Genomic DNA, 11,796 nt, shown 5'->3' on the forward strand with positions numbered 1-11,796 from the left:
CATTTCTAATAAACTTATGCAGTTATATGGTTCAAGCCACTATAACATGCATAGAAATACCATTATTGTGTATAAACTCACAATATGAGGATCAAAATAGCCTAACATATTTCTCTTCCCCCTTATAGTCGCTAAATGACTCTGTCATGCATATTAAGAGAATTTTCAACATAAATCATATCATTGCACAACAAAGATTCATCAATCTCACCATAATAAAATAAAAGAGTATAATTATGCCTGTCACTAACTATATTGAATCAATAAACTATGTAACAAAGGACCACATGGAATTAATGAACTTTTGCCAAGGTAAATTACTCATATCATTAGTGATATCGAATGAAGGTGAGGATAACAGATTTACATAATTAAGTCTTGATAGCTGCAATATTCCATACATAATGTATCATTGTGTATAAAAGAATGCAACATGTTTAAATCACTTACAATTATACATCTAAGACCAAAATCATAAAGAATTTATACATCATCAAGAGGTGCAACAATTTTGTTTATAAATTGGGGAGGTTTGATATTATTCATAGGCATAACACTTGATGCCTCACTACACATGATAAATCGGTGCTATTTAGATGGTATTAGCACTTCAAAATCATTATGGAATTCATAAATAATTAATGTACTTAATAAAAAAAAGACAAACCTTAAACAACTTTATCAAAGAAAAAAGTGTTAGACATGACAAAATGAAATCTACATAGAAAACACATCTTGACTATTATTAAGATGCATCAGAATAATGTCATAACAATTAAATGAATTTTTTTCTAATTTAACTCTTTTTTAAATAAAATAAGATAACTTAAAGAATAAACATATTAACTTTTTTTTTGAAGCAAACATATTCTCATGAATAAAATATCATTCCAATTATTTTATATTGAATAATAAATAGATAACCCACAGTCCATATAGCATATGGAGGGGAGCTATAAATTTGTTTCAAAGAATCTATAATTTCTGGAGTTGCTAACTGCAATTTAAAATTTAGTTGTTAAGGTCTCACCAGTAACTTTTCAAACCAAGTTTTCCAGACCCTCAACCAGCCTTCTTAGATGCTCCACAATTACAACCAACTTTAACCACAGCTTCATAGGTAAGCTCACTGCCATTGATAAATTAATTCTTATTGCACTAGCAGGAGAACCAGTTGTAGAATTTGGGAAGCTTGCCTACTTTAAGCTCCTACTTTTATTAAATGAGCTGCTTAGGGTTTTGATAACTTTGCTTCAACTCACTGAAACTCATTATTCTCTAGCTTAACTGAGCTACGTTTAAAAAAACCAAATGATTCTCAAGGCTGAAAAGTTCTGTTTCCACATCTGCATTTCCATGATAGGTTGTAATAATAATGCCCCTCCTCTGCGTTACTTTGTGAATCTCCAACGTGGGGAGGGACTGTCAACCCTGGATTGCAGGGAGAGCATCCCATACATTTGTTCTTGCAATTTGGCGGACTGGATCCTATTAAATTGTTCCCCGCTTGTACATTTTGTTTCTGATAAAATACAAAATGTAATGTAATCCTTCGTTATACAACAAAGCTAGTAAAAGGAAGCTATAAACTATTAACTCTATCAGATGTTAGATCAGGAAACGTTATCTGATGATTTTCATACAATCAAATTTATTAATTATCACATATCAATCATAAACCAGCATCATTATAGATCATAAATCATAAACCAGTATCATTATAATGATAGATTATGAAATATTATCTTAAATTATTATCTGAAATTAGAACCATGGGATTTCTACAATTCATACAATTGTTCATGATAATTCTTGGGTTTGGGTTTGATGGTACCATTAATGTTTCCAATCACACTACATACATGATCAATATAAGAATATATAATATTTTTTACAATTCATACAATTGTTCATGATAATTCTTGGGTTTGGGTTTGATGGTACCATTAATGTTTCCAATCACACTACATACATGATCAATATAAGAATATATAATATTTTTTACACAATCCAGTCCAATGTCCAAAAATTATCATGAACATGATCTAAAATGTAATGAGCAAACTGGCACAATGGAATCTGATAAACTAGTAAAGCGGGATCTGGACTACTGGACTAACCTGTCGAAGAGGAGTATTCCCAAAGCCGTTTAATTTTCTTCCACTCGCATCTGTGTCAGGAGGAACACTTTTGTTTCAGTACAGACTGACGAATCCATAAATAAGGCACCTTATATGAGTTGACTGATACTAAGAACCAACCTTCAATGAGTAGAAAGGCAAGGGAAAAGATGAGAAGACGCCTGGTATAAAATGCAGCTTCCATGACTCTCTGTAGCATTTAGATTTCTCTTTATTGCAGCAGCATTCATTAGTTAATAATAACTGAATGCCAAGAATGTAGTGAAAGCGCGCTGGATCTTCAAATGGAATCGACCAAAAGAAAACTTTGGGTAGTCACACAAAACACAAATGCATGAGAAGGCAGGATACATGCAATTAACTTGCATGACGATTCTCCGGACAATCTGGGGACTTGGGTCGTACACGAATCACATGGGAGTCTGGTTTCATTTCCCAATAAAATTTAATGTCATGAGCAGCTGGAGTACAAAACCCACCGATAACCATTTTTCTAGTCACATCAGTCCTCATATATACGAGGTAAAGTTGTATTAGAATTCTCTAATGACTGACTGTACTTCTTAATGATAACAGCTATATTACGGAGGGTTTACACGTTCTTATTAGTGTAAAATTTGTACAGTTCGTTTTTGTTGTGTGATCAGCTGACTCTAACATTCATTGCACATTTTAACTGACATGAGATTAATGAGAACCGTTGGCGATGGCGATGTTTATTTAAGATAACGTTACAAAATTTGGTGAACACGTGATATGCCAGAAATATAAAAATGAGCGATTGAGGACCATTCATATACATCATCACTAGTGCTTTGAAAATGGAAAGAAAACAGACAGGGTAGTACACTGGGAATGTAAAGCAAGCAGCTCAGGCCTTTCTATATACATCATTGCTTTTGCTTCATAGCACTAATTAGCAGACAGTTGTGTTGTTGCATTCTGCCCTGGGCAAAACATTGTGTTCATTGAACATAAGGTTGATTCCACCTCGTTAGTGTCTCATTCAGACAAACCTCCACAATGGAAAGAAAGTTTGGAATGTTACAACAAACAACTCGAAAATAAATTGGGATTACACTGGTCCTCACGTTCTAATGACCACCAAGTTTACTGCCACTAAAATAAAATGGGATTACACTGGTCCTCACGTTCTAATGACCACCAAGTTTACTGCCACTTCTATATATATAGACTTCCTCAATTATCACTAATAAAAAGCTTCTAAAAATGACAGCACATGTACTAATAGCTGATCATACATGTACTAATGGTCGATCATTTTTTAACTTTATTGGTTGCCCATTGGTCCATTTGTGCAAAAAGTACTATCATTTTGCACAGCAGCTATTGGGGTGAACATAATGGCTTCTAAGAGAATGTTTTAAAATGACACTTTCAGACCACCTCGACTCTACAAGTTCTACAAAGAGCTTCATAAATGCAATAAAGCCAAAAGGTTAGCTTTAAGCTCTTTACTCACCTACGGAAGTTTATTGAAAAAATGGGCAAATTTCAACATATGGATTAGGAGTTCTAGATGCACAAAGTTAGCCTAAGCAACTACTATGTCTCTTCCCTTACCTACTTGTCTGTTAAAGGTGGTATTTGTCTTTGTCTGAGATTACCTACTGCCCAATAGAATCCTTTTTAACTTTTTTGAAAATAAATTTTCAAACTTGTTAAAAAATGTACGTTAAAATTTAATGAAAGATAATAGTTGAAAGAGTCAAATGCAAACATATAAATTAAGTAGTTAATGCCACTTCAGAAGAAAAGGGTCTTTATCATCAAGTTTTTCCCAAACATCGTCGAGGATAGGATTATCATTGACCAAGTTCCAACAAGCGAGCATGTACTCTTGGTTAAGAGTATTCTCAAAATATTGTTGAACATCCACCAAAGAAATGCTCAATTTCAATCGAGGAACCTTGCCAAAGTCTAGCCACCTAGGAGCACCACACCCATGGTAAGAGGCAGAAAATGGTTGAGGCTTGGATTCAATCGCAAGAAAATTCATGTCTTTTCCTCAAGTGTTTGGATTCATGGCCCTCAGGTCCACAATCTCTTCTACAAAATTGATTGTAACCTCCCTAGCATCTTTAAGGAGGATAGAGGAGAGAGGCATGGCATTAGCAACAATACAAAGAGTGTTGCTCTATTTTTTCAAAAGCTCTTATAGATGGACCACCTTAAGTGCAATTCAAATAGATTGTGCTTGAATATATGCATATTAGAGGAAACAATAGCTTTAGGATATAGAGATAAATAAACTTTAGCATAACATCTTAAAAAGGTAAAAACATTTATACCTTTCCAATAATGAAGAGGACCTTCTCCCTAAGAACATGGTAGAGCTAGATATGTTTTGAAGTAAAATAAGGCTTCCCAACAAAATCATTTGGGCATGAAAAATGAGCTAGTCCAAAATGTCTAGAAAAACCATAAATCTAATCCCAAGATTCTTAAGTTCTAGTACAAAACTAGAAAAGATGTTTAAGAGCATCCAATTCACTATTAAATGGAGAAACGAGATAAGAAACTTACCATAATTATGAAACAAGGGCATAAACAAGCTATTTTTAGATAAAGAGGTTATAAAACTATAAATGAATATCATAAACATAATTAATAAGAAATGTACAAATATCAAGACAATATAATGGTATCGAGATCTCCCAAAAAAAAAAGAGTGAAACTACAAGCCAAATAATGAGATTTTGTCTAGACTCAAATATGAGATGGGCAAGTCCAACTAGTGGGAGGTACTATCAAGTCATATAAAATAGAAAATATAAATCCTTCGAAGGATGATGACATCTCAACAACTCATTTACTAAACTAGACTCACTTGGTTAACCTAAGAAAGATTAATACTAGTGTATAAAAATAAGGAAAGAGAGAATACTAATAACTTGCTAGGATAATAAAAATGAATAGGCATTAGAAAAGGTATTGAAGAGTATTACATAAGTACAAAACTAATTTTTATATTTTGATTCAAATTTATTTGCATCAAAAAATTTAATTTTGGCCATTAGAGGGCAAGAAAGCAGTGTATATGGTAAATGACATTGTAAATGCACTAATTATAATTTTTCAACCTTACAATATCAAGGGGCAATACTTGTTGAGACTAGTGGAAAGTGAAGTTGTCTTGTATTTTTTTTCTTGCACTTTTCCTCATTCTTTGTAATCCTCTTCTTTATTCTCATGGAGACATCTTTTAACACCATTTTGAATCAAAATATAAGATCTTAATATATTTGGAAAGATATAGATATCATCATACATTACAATAGGATATACATCTAAACCTTGGGGTGGTTTTGAAAAGATAAAAAACTATAATAAATATGATGAAGCCTATGGTACTCTAATGAAGTCTCCTCTGACATTCTTTGTCACATTGAATCTTCTAGTACACCAAATGAAATGTGGACAACCTTGAAAAGCCTATTTGGTATGTAGGATGTGTTGGAAATATAAGATAGTCTAGGTGACTGAGAGGGGATGGGTGAATCAGGAACCAATTAAACTTAATCTTAATTCAAGTCAATTAATCATTCACATGTATTTTGATCTATTTGCATGCATGAATAACTAAAAGCATTAAAACATTCATAAAACTTTGACATACAATATGGTAACCCAAAAACCTTCCAAATAGAAAGTAAAACTAGGGTGAGGATGATACCCACAAGCTTTAATATTGCAGTATAAAGTTGGCCTGTTAAGGCTTACAATGATCACTTCTGATGATCTGCCCTATTAGGAGCAATAAGGACTTCTAGGTCCACCTTGCAAAAGTATTTACAAACATACAGTAAAGTATGCACTTAGTAAAGAGATTTACAAAAGATAGTTAGGTCTACCTTGTGAAAGGATTTAACTATTCCACTTGTTAGGATGAACCAGTGGCTACTCTTTGATCTACAGGTTGATTTGTTGAATGAGATTCCTTTGGAGTGTAATGATTACCTTGCTGTGATGGATAAATATTTGTTGCTCCTTATACTACTTGTAGCCTTTAAACTTCGCACTTATACTTCTCAATACATATTACATGATTTCTTACATAACTTTGGATTTGATACAATACATTAAATATATACCAATTCAATTTATAATCCATCAAAGTCGGCCCAACTGCAAGTACTCAAGTTCTAAAGACAAACTTAGTGAGGTTCTAATACTCGACAACCATTTTCAATGCTCAGCATCGTCATGCACTCGGTAGATGTAGAAGCTCGGCTCATACTAATCACTTCCAAGTAGTCTAAACTCAGTCTGCACTGGTGACTTGGTGAATACTATGAAACTTGGCATATAAACTAAATCACTTGGTTAACACTACATATCTCGATCAACACTATCACTTTGAGCTCGATATAAACTGAATCACTTGGTTGACATTGCATAGCTTGGTCAACATTGGATTCACATCACTAAAACAGCGAACTCAGTAAGCATTGGAGAACTCAGTTTGTACTGAGAAACTCGATGAACACTATGAAGCTTGGTTTATACTAACTGTTAGAAATGGAAAAAGAAATCTGTAAATAAGCAATACCAGGAAAGAATCTAAGTGAGTAAATGCATGAAAAGATATTACCATAAAATAGGAGATAGAAAGCTTCAAACTCCAACACCATGAGACAAGATATTTGAAAAGGGGAAAGCAAAGAAAACCCCTTGTGACATTATGAATGAGGCATGAAAAGCCTAAGAAGAAAGAGAGAGAGAGCAAGAGAGCTATGGCTCATACAATACTTGAGAAGAGGAAGAACCCTCATTGTTGTTAAATGAGAGAAGAGGGTCATCTCTTAAATAGAGATGAGAGAGAGGAGTTAGAATGTAACTCCCATGTCTATGAATGCCACCATTCATATGTGTGTGAGGCCAAGTGTGAGATTCCTCTTAAGGAGGAATAATCTAAAATTAGAAATTACAATATATATTTGTCCTCACATATTCCACTAGATGACAAAATAAGATGTAGTGGAAAAAGGACAAAAAAGAAATATATTAGGATACCTTGGCTTATATCCTAATATATTATAATAATAAATAAAGGAGGTCTAACCTTGGTTTATAAATACACCAAGGAAAGATTACAACTTCTAACACTAACAATCATCAACTTGGTAGAAACTGCTTAGCACAAACTGAATGATGTTCCTAGAACTCGGTAGCAACTGTAGAACTCGATAGAGCCTAAATTACTTGGTTAACACTGTTAACTGTACAATGAGTTTGGTAACTGTTAGTTGTCTTAATAAGTGTGTGTGTGTGTGTCACTAATAAACAAACTTGACTATAATGTCAACAATCTCCCTCTTTGGTATTAGTGACAGAAATACTTATCAATCAAAACTAAATCCTCAAAAAGTTCTAAAACAATCTTTGTCTCCATCTTGTGTCTGCAACTCAGTAACATACTCTATTTTTGAATTTTTTTCAAAATTGCTTTTGTAAGAGATGTATATCTAAATATCTATACATGTATAAGTATAATATTGTGATGCTCCCCCATACATATATATTCAATATACTTTACATGTTGTATACATCTTTTCATCTTCTTCCCTTTAATGCATCTTTTCATATCCTCCACTTTTATATCGCATCTTCTCCCCCTTTACAATATGCTTTGCATGTTATATACATCTTCTTCCCCTTTTTGACATAAATGCCAAAGGTGTATTCTACATAGTAATGCCAAAATGTGACAAGAAGTCAAAATGTACCTTTAAAATCAGTGACATTATCTTGTCCCAATTCTCTTGCAACACCATGCTTGCATGCAATGCAATCTAAACTTCTGTTGATAATTCCATCATGTGATTAGCAATGAAGAATTTGTTATCATGTATGAGAGTTTTAGCATGTGCAATGTGTTTCTACAATGCATCCATGTTTAGAAGAATCATGCCTTGTATATCTACAAGTGTAGCCCTTATCTTGGCTTCTTCCCATAGCAATTTTGCTTGCATATCAGTTAGAAATTTGATCTTTGTATGATGAGCAGAACTATAGCTCAAGTCAAGTGACAACTGGTGTACACTTGCCTTAGATTTTCGTCTATCTCGGAGAGTATATCTTTGATTTTCTGCATGAAGATAGATGTATCATAGAGTTTACCAAATAGAGAAGTGACATTGTTGGTAGAGGTTTCCAATGGGCTTAGAATAGTAGACAAGTCTACTTGATATATTGCAATCTTTTGTGCTACTAGCTTAAATACTTTATTTTCAAATTTCTTCTCTGCTCTCTACAACAATTTCTCTTGTCCATTCAAATCTTCATTAAATTTTTGGACTACAACTAATTGAGCCAAAATAGGTTGAGAAGTGTCAACCTCGATGCTAAGTGCCTCTACAAGAATATTATTTGCATCTTCAAGCACTTGATGTCTCTCCTCTCTAAGCCTATGTTGCTTAGCTTTCTTCTATAGTAGCTCACCTACTGTATGCATTTCATCAGGATTTAGAGTAGAGATATCCTAATTTGGAATAACTATGCCTTCATCAAGATCAATGTCTTCTTCCTTATATTTGCCTTTGCAAGAGACCTTTGTACTTAGTTGAGACTTGCTCTCAATTGTCTTCGTACTTATTATTTGCATGCTCAAAATAGAAACAATGGTGGAAATGGAAGGATTGGCAATAAAAGTAGATATTGCACTTCTTGAAGAAATACCTTGAGGAAGTTTTATCTCTAATTCAATTCTTTCTTTAGCTTCATCATATGTGCCAAAATATGTGGCTTTTGGATTCACAGGTTCATTTAACAATGCCTCAATAATGTCCCTAATGTCATCAATATTGATTTCATAACCTAGTGGCTTGATCCATACAATTCTAGGTTTAACTGCTTGTGCATATACTTTGTCACAATCTACCATAAAATTTAAATATCATCCTTGTAGTCTTCTACAAGTTTCTTTGGTATTCTAAATCTTTTATTCATCTTTTCCTTGAATGCATCAAAATAGTTGTCCATGATATTGACATAATTTTCTCCCATTTATGCTATGTACTCATTGATTTGATAAAGAATAGGTACATCTTTTCTCCATACAACTATACATTTTGAGGGGAAAAACTTTTGTACAAAGAAAAATAAACAAGTTAAAAGTGAACCAAACTTACAAGGTTTATTCTTCAAAGTTCTTATGCTTTCCATGTTTTTGTTGAACTAGTTCAACATCAACTCGGCAATGTTGAAGGACATGTTGTTCTTTACCACTTTGAAAGTGAGATCCACTACTTCACATGATACATTATTGAGTCAACCGAAGCTGTATATCTTGTGTGCAATTATATGACTTCCAAATTTTAGCTCCATATTAGTAACTCAACTGATCTTCATACTCCTTCCATCCCATTCAGCAAGGGTTTTCTTCTCTAGCTCTACCCAACTTAGGGTTTTGGTGGTTTTTGCCTTTGTCAACATTGGAAGCCATGTGATTCAATGAATTATCTTCTTCATTATGAGAATTGGCTGCTCCAACCATAATTGTTCATTGTGCACATGGCTAAGGATAAACCTTATCCATTTTATCTAAAAATCTCAGAGCATGTGTGGAATGTGGGTTAAACCCTTGGTTTCCAGGTGGTAATGCTCTAGTTTTAACACACCATTCACACACAACTTCTCCAAAGTTTCATCCATTTCTAGGGTTCCTATATCTTGAATTGAACATTGAAAATGTGAGAAAATATCATTTACTAGAAGTACATTTGATAGAATTTGAGACTAAGTTGTTAATGGATCAAGGGCTTTCGCAATTACTGAACTCAATTTGAAATCAGGTCCCTTTCATTCAACTCCTTAGACTAACATCTCAAACCCTTTCTTTATCTTATTGTTGGAGGATTCCATCACTCGATAGGGTTTGTGAAAATATAGAAAGCTTCAACAATAAATAGCATAGATCGCTTGGATGTACAAAAATTTCTCTTCGTATATAGCTCTCAAAAAATTATAGTGACAAATGAATTTGATTTTGCCCTTTTTAATAAATTTCATCTTTTAGTCACCATAAATGCTTGGTACGTTTTCTTGGTTGATGATAGACTTTCTCTCACTCAACTTGAATTAATTTCTCAATAGGAACATTCACGACTCTATGTCCACACAACAACTTAGTTACTCTCAACCTTGCTCGGTAGGGTCTTGCAACTCGACCTAGCTTGGAAATGTCCAAAATTCCTTCAAAATCTCGATGATCACCTTTCATCTTGAATGCTAATATAGATCTTTCCTTCTAGTTGACTAGAACTGATGTAAGATGTTTGCTTAAGAATCTTAGTTCCAGTTATCCTTGTGAGAGCTCAAGTAGAAATGCTTGAGTTACCCAATTCTTGAGTAACATGAGCTTCATTTCTCAAACTTGCATTCTCAGAAGATTTTAGAATCCATTGTTGTCTCATCTACTTTATGATGTTGTCAGCCTTGGCCTTCTTTTCATCTTCAATTCTTCCAGTGTTCATATAGTTCTTGGCAAGATGTCCAAGTTCTATACAAATAAAACATCTTCTAGTGGTGTCTCTTTTCCTCATGTGATGTTTTACACAATTTATTCTAATGTGTCCAAATTCTCCAAAATATGACATATGCATCATGTGTTGTAGTTCCAACCAAATATAGCTTTTACAATCTATTCTTTTGGATTCAATATCTTGGTTTTGCATTCAAAAGATTTGTGCCCATGCTTCTTGCATTTGTGACATTTGCCTTCAAATCTTCGTTTCTCTTTGCATTCATTAGCTTTATGACCATGCATATTACAATTGTAACATTTTCCATTGAATTTAGTTTTACCATTACTTCAACATTTGTTTGATGTATGACCTAACTTACCACAGTGACTGCAAGTAGGTCTTGATTCTTTTGAGCTCCTTGCTGGGATGATTCACCTTCTTGTGTGTATCCAATTCCTACTTTTTCTTTTTGTCTATATTGACTTTGCTCATTCAATTGATTCATGTCTGCTTGAGATTTCATCATCCTCTCATTGGTTTGTTTTTCAGTGTTTATATCATTCTACAATCTTTCATTCTCTGATCTTAAGTTCACGATTTCTTCATTTGCATTAGTAAGTTGATCAATGAAGTATGTATGTTGAAGGGATGGATGCTAAATTTCATTATTCTTTCCTTCTAACTCTTCTTTTATCTTTTTTTTCTGTTCCATGACTTCACACAATCTTACTGACTGAATTCCTTATTCTCTTTTTAGCTTTCCTACTTCTTCTTGAAGTGTACCATTCTTTTCTAATAGTTCTCTGATTGCTTCATCTAAATTAGTTTCTGAATGGATATCTTCAATTATTTCTTTAATGTAGAGTTTATCATTTATCTGTACTACAAGATCTTTTCTTCCTTTCAAGGATTGAAAAAGTTGCTCTTTTGCCTTCTTGAGTTGCCCAATAGTTAATTTCAATTCTATCTTTTCATTGTCAATAGCCTTATCAAGTATAAATACCTCCATAGCCTCTTATCTTTGCTCAAGTTGTTCAAACTTTTCCTTTGAGAACCACAAAGCTGTGATACCAATTGTTGGAAATATAAGATAGGCTAGGTGACTGAGAGGGGATGGGTGAATTAGGAACCAATAAAACTTAACCTTAATTCACCAATTAATCATT

At 33.5% G+C, this 11,796-nt stretch overlaps 1 protein-coding gene across 1 annotated transcript; it reads right to left on the reverse strand.

Moving 5' to 3' along the window:
• Positions 1-1,318: 1,318 nt before the first annotated feature.
• On the reverse strand, positions 1,319-2,438 carry LOC149570741 (EPIDERMAL PATTERNING FACTOR-like protein 8). The gene is made up of 3 exons (XM_089817950.1): positions 2,262-2,438; positions 2,121-2,170; positions 1,319-1,522 (listed from the first exon to the last, which is right to left on the reverse strand). The coding sequence occupies exons 1-3, from the start codon at positions 2,338-2,340 to the stop codon at positions 1,319-1,321; spliced, it is 333 nt and encodes a 110-aa protein (XP_089674076.1). The 5' UTR covers positions 2,341-2,438.
• Positions 2,439-11,796: the final 9,358 nt, after the last annotated feature.

The sequence above is a fragment of the Cupressus sempervirens genome, chromosome 3, assembly GCF_028749045.1.
Source record: "Cupressus sempervirens isolate cs-2001-9-10 chromosome 3, ASM2874904v1, whole genome shotgun sequence".
NCBI classification, from domain to species: domain Eukaryota; kingdom Viridiplantae; phylum Streptophyta; class Pinopsida; order Cupressales; family Cupressaceae; genus Cupressus; species Cupressus sempervirens.

Coding starts and splice junctions, on each gene's coding strand:
- LOC149570741 (XM_089817950.1), bottom strand. CDS start 2,340: ATGCTACAGAGAGTCATGGAAGCTGCATTTTATACCAGGCGTCTTCTC. Junction 2,171..2,261: donor TGCCTTTCTACTCATTGAAG/GTTGGTTCTTAG, acceptor CTCCTGACACAG/ATGCGAGTGGAAGAAAATTA. Junction 1,523..2,120: donor GGAATACTCCTCTTCGACAG/GTTAGTCCAGTA, acceptor GTATTTTATCAG/AAACAAAATGTACAAGCGGG.